The 20,155-nt window shown below is 41.6% G+C and overlaps 1 protein-coding gene and 1 long non-coding RNA gene across 5 annotated transcripts in view; both read right to left on the reverse strand.

Annotated features, from left to right (window-relative positions):
- Positions 1-20,155, reverse strand: part of CASR (calcium sensing receptor) — an 89,133-nt gene that overhangs the window by 25,425 nt on the left and 43,553 nt on the right. For 3 of the 4 annotated variants that reach the window (XM_068181857.1, XM_068181856.1, XM_068181854.1), the window contains 3 exons: positions 15,279-15,716; positions 6,792-7,098; positions 3,456-4,337 (listed from right to left, as the gene is read on the reverse strand). In XM_068181857.1, coding sequence (XP_068037958.1) covers positions 3,456-4,337; positions 6,792-7,098; positions 15,279-15,463 — 1,374 coding nt within the window. In that variant the 5' untranslated portion in view covers positions 15,464-15,716. Of the gene's footprint in view, positions 1-3,455; positions 4,338-5,853; positions 5,898-6,791; positions 7,099-15,278; positions 15,717-20,155 lie in introns of those variants that run through there. The other variant, XM_068181858.1, reaches the window with a different exon arrangement.
- LOC137466803 (uncharacterized) lies at positions 11,032-11,843 on the reverse strand. The gene is made up of 2 exons (XR_010995284.1): positions 11,230-11,843; positions 11,032-11,068 (listed from the first exon to the last, which is right to left on the reverse strand). It is a non-coding gene; the product is annotated as an uncharacterized lncRNA (long non-coding RNA).

The raw sequence follows: 20,155 nt of genomic DNA on the forward strand, positions 1-20,155 counted from the left end.
CAGTACAGCAGTTCTCAGCCTGTATCCCACCCCTTGCCATAACTTCCCACTTCCATTCTGTAGCTTATGGGAGAGCATGTGTTTGGGGTAGGCAAGTCCACAAATCAGAGCAACATACAGAATTAACTCTACTTGATATGGTCTCCTAAAAAGTCACAACTCCCCAGCAGAAAAGAGTGGTCTTCTGGCAGCCAGAGGTATTGGAAACCTTTATGAGGATTTTTTCTCTTCTACTATTTGCACACATGCACTTTAATTCTTAGTGATTTTAATAAAATTTTGCCTTGCCCCAAAGTGACAGAATTTATCCATTTTGTTTTGGGGGATTTATCCATTTTGTTTTGCAGGGATTGCCCTGCACCTTTTTGTTACTAGAACAAAACAGTGTGAAAAGAAGTAATTAATCTGATCTTGTTCAATGTTGTGCAGGACACAACAATGGCAAATGCAGACAATACTCTCTGCCCTTTGCAGGCATCTTGCAAAGGTGTGCACCTCGATTATCATCTGCCTTGCGGCAATGTAGATTCTTAAGACAGCTCAGATTGCTCAGAATAAGGGCAGCACAGGCATCCTAATAAAATCTGCAACTTTCTGCAGAGTTCTGAAATGCCAGCTGCCCCATTTTCAGATACAGGATTCTGAATTCCCTGGCCAGCTCTGCATGTGGAATGAGTGGCACAGGTTCCTCTGGGCACAGCCTGGAAGCTGTCATGCCTGCTCGCCAGCTCTGCCTGTGCCTGCATCTCTGCACACGCTGGGCATCCAGACACCTTAGGCTGGCCAGTGCCATCTCCTCTGGGAATGCCCATAGCCAGCTTCAGAGGCACTGGTAAAACAAAAGGAAGCAAGGCTGGGTTTATGGACAGGATCTGTCACACATCACTGACCCAGGTGGAGAAAACGAGCCAACAGTTTCTTAGACAAGTAGCTATAAATAAGTAAACATGAAAGTTGGTAGTATTTGATATTTCACCTTAGGAGACAAAAATCCTGTATTCCCCATGCTGAAACACACCTAGAGCCTTCTTAAACTATAGATGGTAAATTCTTTATAGGAGAACTTCACTCACAGTGATTTGTGCTAGGCTGTCCATTTCAAATGAACTGATGACTGAGGTAAAAATCTTGGGTTTATATATGGACCCATACAAGCACTCTCCACAAATCATACAGAACACATCCCCCAGAAGATTTGTGTTATAAATACATAAAATTAGCAATTACCAAACAACAATAAAAATTCATATGTGTTAATAGGATAACATCATTGAAAGGCAACAAAATTAAATGGTACATAATTAATTTGTGGAATGTATAATTTTTGCTCCCCAGCCACTGAACCTGCTGGCAAAGGCTGCTCTGGACAAGAGCTCAGGTTAATGGAGCCACAAGTTCAGCAGGTTCACCTTATCTGTACCAAACAGCACCTGGCCAGTAATTGCATACACCGTGAGCAGCTGCCCTCCAGTCACAGGTGTGGGGGCCTCCTAGCACTGTCCTTGCTCTCTCGGTCACTTCCCATCAAGAAAAGCCTGACCTGACTGTGAGAAAGGGAGCAGGCAATGAACACTGGCAGAAATACCACTGCAAATGAGATTGACTTTACTAGAAAGACTCTTTTTCTGTGTGGGTCTCAGAAAATCACTCTGAAAATGCTGGAGGCTGTGTGTTTGTGAGGTGAACTCATTACTCCCAGGGCTGAGGAAAGCTTCCTGAAGGTAATGAGCTGCAATGCCTGGCATGAAGTAGGTGTGTACACAAATTTGGCATTTACCTGCTATTCATTTGTTTGATTTTGAAACAAAGTGAAAAAAATGCAAAAGTAGGCTTGAAAGCCATCATATGATGGTGGTCGTTATAAGTATAGCCTGTTCCTTTGTAGCACTCCCTGCTCCTGCCCAGTGGGGTTATTCTCTACATACTCCTTGCTCATTCCCTCCTCTCAGGCAGGTATGTATATCCAAATGCCTAGATCAGCAGAATGCTTTACATTTTGATGTGTATATCCTTCAGCACTCAACAAGCAACACAGAAATGAGAGGTCATGCTTCTCAACCATGGAATCTTCAACAAACACCTTCTTTTACTTAGCAAGGGCATGAATATCCAGCTTTACTTTCCAAGCTGACAAGGCATAAAGGAATGAATTAAACTACATTTATTCTGGATCACTTTACTGACAACAGTGAAAGCTAAATCTATCTGCCACTTGCCCATTTCTGCCAGTATTTTCCTGAAAAGTGGAATAACTTTGAAAGACAGCAATTTTACAGACAGCAATTGCAGGATTCCTCTAAATCAGGGTCAAACCTTGCACTCATCAACTCCGAGTAAAGTGGTTTTGATAAACCTATACAGACACCTAGAGCATTGCAAGTTTCCCATAAATGCCAAGACAAAGCTTTTACTTTGATCTGACTGATGGTTTTGAGTTGACGGAAACTAGATAGGAACAAAACTGCAGTTCCCATATGTGAATGTGACCTGACATCTGCAGTCTGTGGCAAGGGCAGCCTTTATTTTGATTAGACTATCCCAAAGAGAGGAAAACACCAACGCAAACAGGGAGGTGATTCTCCATTTATTTGCCTGTGTTGTTCTGATTTCAGGCATGTTTGCGCTCAAGTGTTTTGTGACAACCAGAATGAGGCAGACAGAATTTGCTACATAATTGACATACCATCATCAGTCCATGCTAATTGTGTTAAGAATGCAGTAGATATTAACACCACAAAGTGAATACCACATTGGATAGCATGATCAAACACATAGTAAGGTAGAGAGTATTCATAAAGGATCAGAAGACAAAATGTGATCCATGTGCCCGTGGGCAGAATGCATTGAATGAATGGGTAAATGGGACTAAGTTATTAATATAACTTCATCAGTTCACAATTACCACTGCCAAATCAAAGCAGCTATCTATTTTCTACCCAAGAGCCACACATTATTTTCCTTCATTACTCAGTCTTCTTTAGTTTGATCCTATATAAGCTTAAAACTGTGAGGAAAAAATACAGCCTGTATGGAAAATTGCTGTGGGATTGCAAAAGATATAAAGCTTGCCAAAGAAAATGAACTCTGAAAATTGTTTTCCTTGTTTATGTGTTCTCCCCAGGCCCTCTTGTTTATGTAAGGCTCAATATATGATCAAGTTACCTTGCGTCAGCCAGGCTGTGGTAACTGTCTGTGTGTGCGCTTTTGGCCCACAGCAAATGCAAGAAAGTTTAACCTGGTTTAAGCCCCTTTCACTGCAGGCCTAGCCCAACTTACCTTACATTCCCTGTTGGGTGGGAGCATGCAACTACCACAGACTCAGTCACACACTGCATCCAGGAGCCTTATGCTGTGTCTGAGACCCAGGATTAGGAAAAGCACCCTAAAGGGCATTTGGGACAGCTTAACTTTCATTCTGCAGGTATATTGCACAGGCACACAAATGAAGAACTTACCTGCCATGCTTCCACCTTCTTTATGTCTGCACAGGACCCGTTGGTGAAGAGTCCCTTCCCAGGGGTACAGGTATAAATATCCTGCAAGGCATGGGCGATGGAATACACTGCCAAGTACACATTATAGGATATCCGCAAGTGCGTGTAGTCCATGTATGGTGTCTCCACGCTGGTGATGTTCTCATCCCCTGTGCATGGAGGTCGGAAGGCAGATGTTCCATTTCCAGCTCCCAGCCCCTCTTCATGGCCCTTGTGGAAGGAAGTTGAAGTAGGAGAACTTTTGGATCCATCAGGGAGATAGCAGTTAAATGTCTCCTCCCAAAACTCCTTGGCAAAGCCATTGTTGGTGGACTTCTTGGGATGCACCTTCTGCAGGAACTCACGAAAGCCTGGGATCTGTCCTGCTTTCAGTGCAAACCCGATGGTGCTGCCGATGACACGGAAGAACTCTGGCATGGCTATTAGGGAAGAGCTGGCCCAGGCCTCGCTTGCTAGCCAGATCTTGCCAGTGATGTTTCTCCTGACAATCTCTTTGATGAGAGGCTCCAGATCTGGGCCACTGGAAAAAACAACAATCACTCTTGCTGTGGAGTTCTGGATGACCTCTACCACCTGCTGGATCTCCTCTTCGTCTGAGTACTGGGAGATGAGCTCGCTAAAATCAATGCAGATATCTCTCTCCTCTGCCTCTTCCCGAAATTTTTCAATCCCTGGCCGGCCATAGTCATCATCAGCTGCGATTGTTCCCACCCAGTTCCAGCGAAAGTACTCAATGATGTCTGCCATGGCTGTGGCCTGATGCTCATCATTGGGGATTGTGCGCAGGAAGGACTTGAACTGGTTCTTATTGCTCAGGAGACGACTGGATGAGGCATAGCTGACCTGTCAGAGCACAGCAAAAAAGCAAAACACACCATAAAGTGAAATGCCTGAAATAAATAGCTTCCATTTACCTAGCATCACTGTCAGCCTGGGAAACACATTTTCTTAGCCTGTGTTTGCAGGTGATCCACTCCGAGGGCCTGTACATTCTTCTAGCTGTGCCTATCTTACAGAGGCACTCATACAGGAGCAGCTGCTCAGACCTGAGAGGCTGGAGCCAGCTTGTGCCCACCTGCAAGGTCAGGGATCTGAGGGAAAGAGAAATGGACACTAGATTGGAGAAATAGCAAAGATTTCTGTCAAATCCAGAAATAAAAAGAATGTGCCATCTAGATAAATGAGGGCAATGCGCCAAAATAAGACAAAACACAGTCTTTCTCTGTCCTGAACCAGACATGAGATAGCAGGATGGTATTGCCATTCCAAAGTTACTCTGTCTTTCTCTCCTTGCCTTTGACATCAATCCCCAACCTTAAACAGGCTCCTTTTGCCTTTTATATACAATCCATGTCAGCTGACATAAGAAGAATGTGATGTATATCAGCTTCCTTGATCCTGCAGAGTGTCATGGTAATGCTACTTGAGCAGTGTTTCCTGATTGCTGGCCAGAATCAGCAAAGAAGCCAGTTCATGCTTCATAAGCCACCATGTTTTATGGTTATAACTGGATTTTATTTCATTTTCTAAAACTTTCAATAAATATTTTATTTTCCTAATCACAACAAGTGCCACATGCTCTTAAGATATAATTTGAATTATCTTCAAGTAGGAAGAAAACCATAAACCCCAGATAGTAACTGTTTAAAGATCTGGAGAACTTCTAAAACACATTTTGAGATTGGTATCTGAATTCTTTAGGACTGACTCTCATTTGAAAAAGTCTTCTATAAACAGTTCATTTTGTACAAAGTGGAAATTTACAGAAAACCTTATCTTCTCCTTAAATTTTGTTATTTAATGTTTCTGCAGGAAGAAAGAAAAGAAGGTCTCATAGTGCAGTTTCAAGGGCCCCAGTAGTAAACCCTCCTTTCACAGAACTGTACGCTTCCCTGGACAGGCTCTTGCCCAGTGCTACTCTCATCCCCATCAACCTTTTTCCAGGAGTACAGGCAATGTGTCTCACTGCCACGTGTGCTGTAAGGGGACACAGACCTGAGGTATTGAGAAACAGGACAGAAGTTGTAACATTTTCAGTGTCTACGTCAACAGAATGAGTAATGAGCCATACACTAATTGTAAAATACACCTCCACCTCCTACTGAAATGCAGGGCCTAATAAGCCTAGATTTGCTAATGGCCTTATTATAAATGGCTGTGACAATTCTACCCAACATCTGCCAGTCTAAAAGTCTGCTTTCAGTTGTCATGCTTCAACCACCTGGCTGAGACTTCGTTCCAGAACTGAACCGACTGACATCTACCCTTTTCTGCAGCCTCTAGATAAGGTTACTGCCTCATAGGACAAATGTCATTCTCTGTTTAAAGAGAAAGTCTGAGAACTGCAAACATCTCTTACATTCAGTTGAACTCACCAACCCTTCTCAGCTGCCCTTGTTCACCTGGTAATGTGATGTGTAAATCAACAATGCCCCATAAGATGTCATCAGGGTGTTTATTACATGCCGACTTCCAATGTCACTCTGAGCAATACCCAGATAGCACAGCTTAAACCATTCTTGCCCTGCTCAGAGACCAAATGTCCAGTTTTTCAGACTCCTGCAAAGGAGTCAGACTGATAAGACTCAACAGACAAGATCTATTACTGTGCACAGGGCAATCAAGAATCCTTCCTTCTTCATTCGTGGTGCAGATGGGAATTGGAGCCCTGGCTGAAGCAAAGATACATTTCTCAGGACAGACTGAGTGCACATTCTGACACAATCTTGTTAGAAGGGCTCTTGTGAGCTCTGGCACCTCTATTAATTTTGGAAGAGAGATTGGAAGTGTTGGGCTATACAAGGTAGCACTTAAATGGATAAGGCCAAGCACTTTTTCCAAAGCTGACTTCAGTGTAGAAAAGTAAAATCAAGAGCACCAACATTAAGCCAGCCTTGTACTTTACTTAAGGTCTTGGCAGATCAACAAACCTCTTAAACCAAAGGATGGGGCCATGGATGCTGGCACTGGCTCCAGCAGAGTCAGAATGCTTAAAGTTACTGCTGTATTCACAGACTAAACCACTCTAGAGGACTCCAGTCCTCCTAGGCTAGGCTGCTGTTGGCCAAATGTTGTTATGACTGCTCAGTAACCTTTGCATTTGGGGACTGCAAAATGCTAGCAAGACATATTTCTATCACAACAATGACACCCACTCCCCCTCCTGCCCGCCATTTTATTGTTTCTCTCCTATAAATGTTACTGGAAATGGCAAAGATTAAGCAATCTCTGCTTAATTTCTGCAGAGTAGAGAAGCAGGCCACTTCTGTAACCTAAATAAGTGAGGTGGAAGCGTACCTGAGGTATGTAAAAGAGTCCCAGCAGATTGGCCACAGCAGTGGAGATGCCAGAGCCAGTTGCTCCCACGACTGCAATGGTGGAAGGGATATGTTCTGAGCAGTTACAGAATTCATCCAGGTTCAAGGAGTCTATCTTGTTCTGGGCCACAAAACTCAGTGTGGCCTCCAGGGCTTTCGAGACTGTATTGCAAGTGTCAAATATCCTATATCCCAGGGTCATGTTGGGAAGGAGAGTTGGGCTACTGTTTATTTCTTCTATGGCAAAGATCATAGCCTGGAGCCAGCGGAAGCCTCGGAAATTATACCTGGGGGAGCAAAAATAAAAACAAAATAGAATGAGAAGGAGGAAAACAGAGCAGAGGAGACCAGGAATGAGGCAAAGTCAGAGTGAAAAATTCCAGATACAAAAGGCAAAAGCAGCTTATGCTATTTCTTGCACCCTACTAAAAATTTGGAAAATTTTGCTTTTGTCTCTACTACAGAAGAGGCATGTTTTTTTGCTACAAGGTTTAATTCTGGCTTTCAACTTTTCAATTTTGGTGCTCACTCCAGAGGTAAACTTTTCTCAGTCCCCTAAAACCTGGGAAAGTTGAAAGACAGCATGTCTGGAGTGATGACTCTGGCCTATCTCTTGTGCTCAGGACCCTAAACCTGATCTCTGATCCCTGAGGAAATGGATGTTGTGATCCTCTGACTGAAAGCTACACCTACCAGGTTTGCTTCCAGCCTCCTCTGACATGTTTCTGAATGCAGATGGCAGTGTCTGCTAAGCCTGTGCCGATGATGCCTGGGACTTAGTCTCGGGGATACTCTCGGAGTGTGTCAGCTCCTCCTGGCTTTGGGCAGGCAGAGCAGGCTGAGCCACAGCACTGGCATGCAGAGGGGCCCAGGAGCTCTGCTCAGGGAAATTCGGCCTCACATGACACCCTTCAGTTTGTGAGAGAGAGAGCACAGTCAGACTGTTCATACCAGAGATCAGAGACATGCTATAAGCCCTAGTGCAAACTGATAACTTGTTATTTAGATACTTCAGTGCCTTCACTGAAGGCGTAACTTTTCCCATTATTATGGTTCTCTCACACAATTTGCTCTAGACATGAACTCAGAAGATGCCCTCAGAGCTGGTCTGTGAAACTGGAACTGTTTTTTGAAGCCTCTGCTTTTCTCTAAGATGGAGAAGCTGAGTTTTCTGATTATCTTGCACCTGTGCATGGAGCTAAGGCAGAGCTGCAAATTGGTGGCCACTGTCCTGCGGGAGCTGGCAGTCACTGTTTATGGCATCAGTAGCCTGGCAGTGGAAGAAGCTGAAACACAATGATTGCTTATCCACAAAGGTGAGAAACTTCTTTGTAGAAAGCAGCAGCAAGAAAGTATCTTTGATACATATTATTCTTAAGTTTTACTGTGTTTCCCCTATAAAGTTGCCCTGGTAACCAGTTGTGCACCTGTGAGGCTGCTGTGTATTAGGGCGATGCAGTTGGAATGGCAGAATCTTTAATCAGCTGAAACCTGCCCTTCCTTGGAATGCACTGTGGGTCAGGATACCAGGTAGTTTGCAGCTTTGTGCTGAGTTGCAGGTGAAAACAGGAAAGTGTCAATGCTGTTATGCTTGAAATACACTGGGAAAAGTGACGGGCCCCAAAACTGGAAAAGCCTGGGGAAATAGCCTGCCCAAGAACAGATTCTATATGAAATGGTAAATTGTAGGTTTCATATAAGTTGCATTTTGAAATGCTTAGAGAAATGTTTCCATTACTAAGGTGAAGATTTCTAAAGATAAGATTCATGAAATCACAACCTTTCAATCTCTGAGGTATAAGACCGAAACATTTTTAATGGCTGGATTAAATTAATTGTTTCCAAAGTTGATGTTAGCTATGTCTGACTTTTTCAAAGCTGAATGAACAAAGTCACATTACTTCCATTCCAGGAGTTTTATCTGATTCATCTGGGGTCAGAATTTCTAATGATATCACGTCTAAGGTTTATCTTTAAGTCTTAAAAACTTCATTTATTCAACTTGACTTCACCTCTCCAGACATCTTTGGCCAAATTCCAAATGAGGTTCAGCTCTGAGGTTATACCTCAAAGCCCAGACAGCACAGTACAGATCTCTTCAGGTCAAAAAATTTGAGTCCTTAGTTATAACTAATTACTAAGTTATTACCAAAGGGACAGTTAGCTTTATTAAGATTAGTCTTTGGATGCATGGGAGTGTGGGTTACTGATAGAAGTAATTTGGTAATTCAGAATATTTCTTGCTCTAGTTCCAAACCATTAAGGAATGAGATGCAACGAGAGAGCTCTGAAATAAAGGGGCAAGGCTCAGAGGGATCGAGTCAGTGAGTGCTGTGTACAGGAAAAGATGTGTTGGGCACACCATGTTGCTCCACATGGTCAGTAATGCACACTGGGATAAGTGGAAACAAGGAAGGGCGTTGTGACACTTCTTTTTAAAAAGCTGCGTGTGCGTTTACAGATATTTTTAATATGAATAGGATTTGAAGCAAGGAGCCATATTCAGGCTCCTCATGTAAAAGAGAAAAATCAGATCTCATCTTCTATGTTTAAAGGGCAGGCTACTGAGAACCTGGGAAGTTCAAAGATACCACAATACTACTGGGAAAAGCTTTACACATTTGAATATATGCAAAAGCAAATTTAAGCCTGCTCACTTTAAATTATACAGGTGAAGTATGACAGAAAATTATTTTGCCTGCTTGAAAGGAATTTGGCTTTATTTTTTTTAAATGCCACAAGGTGGTATCTTCAGATGGTATCTTTGAAAGCAGTGATCTGGATCGTCTTACCCTTCACTTCAAAGAAATATTTGGCATTTGATTCAGTAAATGCAGACTAAGGCCCATGATACATGGTTGCTTTTGTTTTCCTTTCTGACATATGCTCCTGATTAGTGTATATTTACAGTATAAGGCCTCTAGTTCAGGTGCTTGCATTTGGAATGGTTTTATTTTGGAGGGAAAGGAGAGTAGGGGCTGTTTTCTGGGAGCTAGAATCCAAAATATCTTTGAAATACTTTCAATAATTTATCTCAAACTAACCTAGGCAAGAGACCTGCATTTCTCTTCACTTGCACCTCTGCTGACAGCAGCATGAGCAGCTCAGGAGGAGAGGATCAGATGGGATGAAGACAGCACTCCTCACTCTGTCTTCTCTAACACCTGACAGATCTTCAGACAAGCTGTCATTTTGTCATCTGAGACAGCACTGTATTGGTTCCATAACACAGATATGGTCAGACAAAGGCAGTGCTGCCAAACTGCTCTAAATAAAGCAAGGTCCTTCCAATTTTTATTAATGGATATTTTACAGACAATTTCTCTCCCACTGTATTGTAAAATCCCAGCAAGTGGCTGCAGATAGGTTCCTCTTTGCTTGGTGTGTACATGTGGGATTGCTAAGAGCAGCCTTTGAACCTGGCAGTAGGTCCCACTGATGCCGCTGACCCCCTGTGCCGTGCTGCTGCTGTGATTAATATGATCAGTCACTAGAATGCTCTATCAGCCATGCAGAAATTTAACTGGCAATTTACATGAAGAAGCTGTACAGTATTTACTATCAGAAGCAAGCTTTTATTAGATTTCAAGAATATTTAAATAGCCACTGGTATTTTCTTGATGGCAAAGAAACAGCCTCCAAAGCTCATTTTCTGCTGTATTACTTTACAGGTATGTTCACATAGTCTTGCATTTTGTGAGATGCGGTGCTATGAAAAGTGGCCATTAAGCTCTAAATGAGAGTTTAATGCAAATAATTCAGAGCCCACAGGTGTAGAGGGGAATTTTTATTTGCACTCCTTCCTTAAAGGTTTCCCTTCTGATACTTGTTCTCCCACCTCTCAGAGTATTCAACCCACTGATCTTTCTATTCTCAAGGAGGAGCACAAACTGGGGGAGAGAAATTGGAAACAACACCTTGCTGTAACTGTCACCTCTGCAGAGGACAGCTGTGCAGCAGACCAGTTTGCTAGAAACTAAACATGTCTGTCAAACAGTGCTCAGGATGGCTTAAATGCCCCAGTCAGTGTTTTAAAACAAGCAATTTGCCCCCTATGCAAATTAAGGGGCAAAGCTGTCTGCATGCTTTAAGCTCCCCATAGCTCCATCCCCAGCTGGTTTGTGTGATTTGGTTTTAACATCTCTTACTGTCTGGATCCAGCAGGGAAATTGGTCCTGATCCTTGCTAGTCTCCATAAAGAAATAATTCACAGCCTCATGTGTATTCATGACCTTCATTTATCACACTTGCAAGGTACTAAGCAATGGAATATGAAGCAAAAAAAAAAAAAAAAAAAAAAAAAAAAAAAAAAAAAAAAAAGGAGAAAGTGATGTGAAAGCTCTGAATAAAGCTTTCACTTACCCCCTCATATCTGACAGGTACTTATACTCAGAAATGGTGGCAAAGCCTGCATATACCTTTCAATCATGCCAGCACTCCTCTTTCTATAGTGGTTGCATGCACATACTAATTTCTCTGTCCTCTCTAGATTTCCAGTACATTAATTGCACGTTATCACTGCTACTACCACTGTTACTTCTAAGCTATGCAAGGGGGAGACTTTCAGTCATTGTTGGATTCCTGCAGTCATAGGTATAATGAGTTGCTTATCACTCTTACAATCAAGGACTATGGGTGAAGGGAATTATGCAGAACAAAGAAAATAAAAAATTAAAAAATTACAATTCAGAAGGTGAATGGAAGAGAGAGAAAATGATATAATTATATCTTAGGGAAGAGAAATTCCAAGTATCTTGTTGTACATTCAGGTCTGCAATGGGATTAGCAAATACATCTGCAAGGGCTCGAATTAAAATTCTGTTCTCTCAGATGGACAGAAATGCTCAATGGGCTAAAGATTCCTGGAGCCATGCTCTGTGAAGTCTTGCACTATGACGTGGGGACAATGTCTCACCACAGTTTCACAGCTTGAAAGCTTTGTGTCACAGTGTGGGACCTTGGCTAGACTGATGATCAGAATACAAGAAAACTGCTAATCTCCCTGAAATCAAGAAGGGGTAGAGAAATCAGGATATGAATAGGCCTGTGGGGGTGCTGACAGGGAAAGGAATGGGGGTCAGGGCTTGCTTGTGCTGTGCTCAGTCTCTGCCTCCCCTGCACACATCAGATATGCATCAGCAAATGTTATAAGGAAAGTTGCTGCAGTAGCACCTGAGGCATACAAAGACAGGAGGTGTATTTATATCAAACGCAGGATCCTTGATTGCTGAAACAACAAACAGGAAACAAAACTGCTCTCACTTTGTGTATTCCTATCTGACATTTAGTGTGGCAAAATCATGGGTACGTTTTCACTTCGGGCTCTACAATTCAGTGTTTAGAGCGCAAGGATGCATTTTCAGTAGCAGCAGCACAAAAAGAATGGGGAACTGATTGTTACCATTCCCTTTTCCTTACACTGCTGAGTTATGTATATCATTTCTAAATAATCATGTGCCAGATATGCACAGTAGGTTTGCTGAGCTGGAGAGAAAGGTGCTGAGCCACAAGAGCATGAAGAACATAAAAACTGTGAAAGTGGAGAGAAAACGGTCCTACCCTTTTTGAGAAGCCCCAGCTGTCCTATCCATTGGGAAGTCCAGTTTGGGAGCATAGGTATAGCACTGAACACAGCTAAATGTCCAAACAGCACTGATCAGGTTGAACAGTCCTCAAAATAGAGGAAAACCACATTATCTTAAGTTGTTTGATTCTGAACTCTAAAATAGATCACCCACAGGGTTTCAGTGGGACCCTTAGGTCTTGTCATGGAGCTTTTCATATGGTCTGATGATGTGCTGCTGCAAGAGAGCTTGAGGAGAGAGAGAGGAGGCTCATTATCCCAGAGTGATCTGGGACTAATTTTCTTATGTGATATGAGACATATTTTTCTACATAATAAAGAGATTAAAAACTGTATGCATCCATCTGAAAAGGGGGTGGGTATAAAACTTATTAGCCTCAGCTTTGAAAAGATACACAGTGCTGGAGAAGGCTCAGAGAAGGACAACAAGGGCAGGTAAAGGTATAGGACAGATTTAGCACCTTTGGTTTGACCATGTACAGTCACATTTGTGCTTCCCTATGGATTTCTATCTAATATGCTAATCTGTAGATTTCCCACCCTACAGAAGTTTTTGACACTACAAGATCTGGGAGACTAACTTTGTGAAGAAACTAGAACCTATTTTTTTTTTCTGCCCCCAGAAATATATGTTTGATAATTCCAGACCAGTCAGTTGCCTGGAACCTAGGAAACTCGCATGTGATAATGTAAGATTTTAGCAAAAAACTTGAAGAATGTATCGAACTCCTACAGTCAGCATGCAGAACCCTGCCAAAGTCTAATGCCTGATCACAGGGTCCAAAACAAAAAATGACTACCATGTTTGTGTTGAGAGATTTCTGTACAACTCGAGCAGAATGAATTTTCTGACTTCAATACTGCTTAAAATAGAAAATCCTTTCAGAAAAAAGATCTGCTCTCAATTTGACATGTACCAATAACAAGGAATACACACAAACATTCCCATGAATTTATTACCTCCGTCATTAAAACCTGATGACCAATATCAAAAATTCTTCTCAATCCAACCTCTTTTGAATTAAACATTTCCTGTAAATGGACATTTTCTTGTAAAGATGTATGCAATGAAGCAACTTCCAGTTATTTCTGGTCCAATCATCCCCTTGTTCATTTTGTAGTTTCTACTAAGTCTGCAGCTAGATCTCTGACCTTCATTCTTTCTCCAACTGCATTATATTATCAACTCTCAATTTATCCATCTCCCTGAAGGATATGTGCCACAAATGCCTGCCTCTGCAGACAAATTTTTTCTCTTTTGCACCTGTATCTTCTACCTTCATCACCTACTTACAAGGGTAAAAAGAACAGGGATTTTATCCAGGCAGATTTCAGCAGGAGGATACCTTTTTGCAGATTGAATGCCACCCAGAAGGATCTCCCACTGTGTCCTTAAAACAGCTAGTCTGGCTTTTCAGGATTTGCCTGTTGTTGGCAGTGCTACCTCCTTGACATGCCTTTTGGCAACCAGACACTTGTAGTACTTGTGGCAGAACATTTTCCAGCCATCTCTTCCAATAATGTGACCATGTCAAGACAGCCACTGAGGCTGACCCAGACTCGATAGAAATGAAAGCTGTTTAGTTTGCAAATATCTGCATTGTCCTGCCTGCCAGCTGGAACAGGAGAAGAAGAAACTAGAGATGAAAACATCAATTGCTTTCCAGAATTCCACTTTTAAAATTATGCATTTGGTAGAGAAAAAGAAATGCTGAAAAGCTGGCAGAGATTCTTGCTCCATGAAATAGACATTGCACATACTTTTAGTTCACGACTTTCCTGTGCACACACAGAAGAAGCCAAAATAATCTCTGCTTATTGACACTTGTGTGTGCTCCCTATAACAGGTTCTGGTCATGATGTCATAACCTTGATGGACATGTCTTGCTCAGTGTCTCAATGGGAAACCACACCTGAAATCTGTAACAGGAATGCTCTTGGCCATCCCTCATTGCCATCTGCAGCAAAACTGTACTAGATCCCCAGCCTAGGATGAGAGGTCCAAATAATTCCAGATAGACAGTTCTTCACACATGGTAACAGAAGTCCCATAAAAATGAAGTGTTTTCTCATGCACTGTCATGACAGAAATCCACATTAATTTCTTATATTTTGTTTATATGATGTTCCAGTTACAATCAGTTTCTGTCACACTTTCCACTTGTTCTGTGTATTATGTGCAGGCTTGTAATGTTAAAAATTCCTCATGTTTCGTCATAAAAATGCCTACATTTCAATAGTAAGAAAAACTGTTTTCATGTGAATTTCTCACTCCAAGGTTAACTCCCAAAAACTTAAGACAAAACACAGATGTGTTGTTTACACAAAAGAGAAGAACTCTGGGTGAGGAAAGCCTGGTCTCAAGTTTGGGACTTTTACAAAGTCCTAAAGAGACATTTATGTGTCATTCACTGGGATTTTTCAAAAGCCCTGACCTATCTCACTTTAATCTTTTCACTTGTTTAGGCAACTTAACAGTTTGTAAAGTCTTAGAAGATGACAGGCAGAACTGGACAAAAAATTGATTTCTAAACTATTTGGCCATACATTGCTTTAACCAAATTAACTAAAGGGCATTATTGGTAATTTTCTGTCCTGCTAGGGAAGCTAATTTTCAGATACTATTCAAATGTTCCCTGTGATTGGCCAGATAGATCAGTATATTAATGTTTTGGTAGCTTCAGGTAGTACAAAGTTTGCCCTCTTTTAGTGTCCAAATAGCATTTATGTTCCTGTTTAACATAAACACTTGTTTTTTCCATTATTTACATCATACCTTCCAATCGCAAGCATCAGATTACAGACCACATTTACACAATTTAAAGTCAAGAAATGTGAAGACTTCCCCACCAAAACTTTTTATTTTCCCTTTTACCAGCTTACCTTATACACTCCACTGATTCTGGCCTTGATTTTAGATCCTGATCTTTAGCAGCCACTCCAAAATGAATGGGGAACAATCCTCCAAGAATAATGTCTCCTTTCTTCTGTGCCCGTTGGTTTGGCCCATAGGCAGCAGTGCTCCAGGTAAACAGCAAAAGAATCAAGCAGCAGCTGTATGAAGTCATTGTTCCTCTTTTCACCAGGGGGTTATCAGATGCAAAATTGGAAAAGATGATGTAAGAAAGCAGATGTTAAAGCTTTTCCTTTCCCTAATACAGCACAAAGAGGACTTGGGGCACATGTTGGCAGGGAGATAAGCAACAAGGTGGGAGCCACAGTGCTGGTGTTTCTTCCTCTGTCTTCTCCATTGCAAAAAACCAATTCAGCTTCCCTTCTTCCTTCATAACTGAAGCATTATGGAGAGCCCATCTCTGAGAACTGTAAGAGAAAGATTTGAAAAGTGATTCCAGCTATACACCAGGACCCCTCATTGCCATGATGGTTCTGTTTTGTCAAGCCAAGTCCTCAATACGCCCCTGAAGCTGCCCCCACTCAACAACCCACCTGGGACATATCACAACCTTGGCAAAATCATCCAGACACCCTGGTGACACAGCCACACCTCCTCAAACAATGTCAGATGCCTGATTCTCTGCCACATACCTAAGGTAGTTGGCTTAATCTTCCTATGGTTCTGTGTGACTCTGGTCATAGCAGATACTGTAAAACCTGTGATCTGATCAGCATCCATGAACAGAGCACACTGTGAGACCTGGGTGGACAAGTGGGGAATAAGGAAGCAAACACAATAAGAATCAAGCCTTTCTCTTAAGCAAATAACCATAACAATATTTTGGTGTTAAGCCCATCATCTCCTATCCATTGATCATTCTTAGCCCTCTGCCTTTGAATTTATCCTTGATAAAAATAAAACAAGGTCACCAGAAAGAGTTATTTTGTATTGAAAGGGAGAATGAACTCCAGGGAAGCATTTGAAACCAAGATTTGAAACTTCTCCATAATGAGTCATGAAGGCTTGAAAGGTTCGGCAATCGTGCCTTTGTAAGCTTAGCTATAGCAGCCTTTGAAGCCTGTTTCCTGGGGATGAAAAATGCTGCAGCTTCTCCATGCTCAATACATTTTCCCTGCAGCATGTCTACAGGGCTCCCAAATGAAAAACTAACTTAATTATGGCATATGAAAATGGCTATGGCTACAGGAGAGGAGATAGCACAGAAAATTCACAAAGAACAGCTCTTCAGCCTATTTCAAACAGGTCTAAAAGCTAGTAGTAAGAATCTGAAGTTAGTCAAATTTAGAGTAGAAGCTAGGCATACATTGTTAATCCTGAGGACAGTTAATTTCTGAAGCAAGTAATCAAGAGTTTTTAAGTGCTGAGAACCTTTTTATGAGGCTGACTTATTATCACTAAATGCAGCTGTATGGATTTGATCTTTACCTGGGTCAAATAAAGAGCTACTGCAGGGAAAAAATTGTCATTGTGGGGCTTCTTCTGGTAGCCAGTCTGGATGATCATGCATGTTGTATGACCACCAAGCATGTGGAACTATTTGATACATTTTCATTACCATGAAGGTTTGGACGCAGAGGTAAATGAGAGAGGAGAGACAAAGTTCCTGTTGTTCTCATGCTTCTGTGGTTACTGCATTTAGCTGGGCAGACACTGCAATTCTCTGTGGCAGGTCCACTCCAAACTATTCTTTGGCCCTGGCTTGAACAAGTGCATTTTTATTGGCATGGGCAATCAAATCTTTGGCTAGATATCAAGATATGTCTAGGTATTGGCAAGTGGCCCTTTGACAGCTGGATTATAGAATGTTAACCAGAACCAGGATTAGGAGGGGACAGAGCAATGCAACGAGTGAGTGTCATGAAGTGTTTGGATTTTGAGCTTTTCTGGCAGATGGATGGTGGTTTTGGCTTCTTCAGTGCCCAACACAATAAAGAATAAAACACTTTTCCATATTTCAGTTAGCGAAATGTCATCTTCCTCCCATCACCTGTGGTTTCAGCAAAGATACAAACACTAGTGAGGTGCTGATACAATGTCCTGAGGTGAGGACCAGCACAGGCAGGGCCAGCACTTGGAGGTGAGACATTTGAGACAGAGCAAGTAATTTCTGAAGAAACACTGCAAAGACAGGGGATGGTCTGACTAATGCTCTTTAGCTCAGCTCATTCCCTCCCCCAGCTGCCTCTGGGATGGCAGGGACCTGGGGGACTGCACGCTCAGAAAGGTGCAGGGATGGTGTCCCCAGAGTCTGGGCAAGGAACCATTTGTGTGACTAACCATGGTGGGATGAGGTCAGTGACTTCCCCATCTGCTGTGGGAAGACCACAGCCTGCTGATTTGCTACTCAGTTTTTCTACTTTTACTTTAATAAGGCTTTCTTTTGCCTTTGGGGTTATTGGCTTATAAAAAGGAAACTGTTTCCATCAGCAGCTGACAGACAATATAATTTTGTTTGCTGGGCTGCTGTGTAGGGGTTTGGGCTGATGCTGCTGAATATTTAGGAACTCTTCGCCACAAAACAGTACATGGCTGAAGTATGAAATGTAGAAGTAAATTCACGTCTTATTTCTCTTTTCTCACAGTAGACGAAATCAAAGCATCCAAACTGGTAAAATACAGCAAATTTTAAAACAGCATTTACAGCAGTTAGTAGTCCCAGTTGTCATTCAAGAGCATGACAATGGAATAGACAATGAAAACAAAATCATTCATTTATGGTATAGGGCATTAGTTGGTATCCCTCTGAGTAATTTGGAACTAGCAGTTCTCAGGGACAGGACACAGAACTGAAGTAACATCAGAGTTGATGTCTGAGAACACGATGGGCTGTGTATATATAAAGCACACCCCTGAGGCAGAAAACTGAAGGATAAATGTCCAAAGATGCACCATCACAGAAAAGCAAAACTAAGTGTATGCTCAGCTCCTCATAAATCTCAGTGCCCAAATTTACAACTCTCCATACCTAAATTTCAGCTATAGCTGGAAAACCAAACTCATTTAACAGGAGACAGAGGACTCACAGCTGCTTTCAAGTGCCCTGCATACCTGAAGATGAAAATATTTGAAGGTGCTGATTTTCTGGTGAACGGTTGTGATCTTGTTGCCAGTGTCCCAGATACTGGGACACTGGCAACTACAGTGTCTCTAGTATCAACTACAGTGTCTCTAATATCAACTACAGTGTCTCTAGTATCAACTTTTGTTGTGACATATTTTCCTTCAGTTCTCTTTGATTAGATTAAGATTATGAGCCTCTTCCTTATTAAAGAAGGCATTACACAGGTAATGATTGAATTACCTGCTGATGTATGCTTCCAGACATAAAACTTAACATACTACAAGTGGAAATTGTACTACTAATAGGACAAATTACTGTGGTCCTGCAGTTTCAGCTAATAAATAAAAGAAGATTAATTTAACAAGCAACTGAATTAAGATAGAATCCACTGATATCTTTTGCCTTTGCAAATGTTTTTACACATAGAACATTATTTAGTATTTGGTTATGAGCTCTTCAATGCAGAATACCTTTTCCCTGTACATATATTCAGCCAATAAAATTCCGTAAGATTATTTTTGCAAGAAAGCATAACAACTAAATAGTAATTTTATCTTTTTTTTTTTTTTTGACATGGTCTGATTTTTAATCTCCCTCCCCTTTTAAAAATAATCCTCAATAGTTTTTTCACTCTGTGTCAGCAACTATCAGACATTTTGATTCTGAGCTGTCTTGGAAGAGAGCTTCTAAGCTTCCATGGAGGAATTTGAACTGGTTCCAGGGACAGGATGAGCTACCAGGCAACTATTGCCATGGCAGGAACAGTAGGTGAGGTGGGGAGGGATGGTAGCCAGGTACAGCTGTGGGTACTTGGAAATCTTGCAGCAATCAGTACCATTTTGCCAGTTGAATGAAAGTTTTAGTTGTCAGACTAAATCAGGCAGAAAAGCCAGAAATGTTCAATAAATCTTTGTTTTTTTGGGTGAAAGGAAGCTGAATGGCACACTCATGGCATGCATTACTGATGAAGAAATTATTAATCAAACAGTAACTAACCAAAAGTCTCAACAGCAGCTGCTCAGGTACATCTAAGAGCTGGCATGGCAAGGATCTCAAGGGACCATGAAGGGCTCAGCAATGGTAGTGCAGCTCCTGGCATATTTTCTCTAAAACCTTGTCAGGAAGAAAATCATCAGACACTCAGGGCAGCCTCCTTCAATGCTTCTCTGCTCTTATTAGAGAAAACGTTTTCTCACATTTAACATGAGTGGTTTTTGTTACAACTTAAGCCTGTCTTCTTCTCCCATCTACTACATGAAGGCCAGTGCCTCCTTGCTCATAATCACTTTATTTGGGATTTGATTCACCTCCCCTTTTACTCTTTTTCTTAGACCAAGCAAATTAAATTAACTTTTTTTTTTTTTTTTTTTCATAAAGATGCTTTCCTGAGCTCAGATTATTCTTGTTTCATTCCTCTGGCCTCTCGCCAGCATGTCTCCACATTTGCTGCAGACCAGCGCCCAGAAATGGACACAGTGTCCTTGTTTGGCCCTTACAGGCACTGAGCAAAGTAGTAGAATTACTCTGTGTGTCTTGCAGGCTACAGCCCTGTTTGTACATCTCAGCATGGCATTTGTCTTTTTTTGGAACAGCATGATATTGTTAATTTATGGTAACTTGTCAGTTAAACACAAAGCAAAGTTCAGCATGTTTATATTCACAAGGCCATGAAACCTCACAAGAAATTATCATTTTCCAAAAGCTTTTCCGTCATATTCAGTTCAAAGGTAGAACCTACTAAATTTCACATGATCATCCTGGACACCAAAAAGGAACCAGCGT

Source organism: Anomalospiza imberbis, chromosome 2 (assembly GCF_031753505.1).
Source record: "Anomalospiza imberbis isolate Cuckoo-Finch-1a 21T00152 chromosome 2, ASM3175350v1, whole genome shotgun sequence".
NCBI classification, from domain to species: domain Eukaryota; kingdom Metazoa; phylum Chordata; class Aves; order Passeriformes; family Viduidae; genus Anomalospiza; species Anomalospiza imberbis.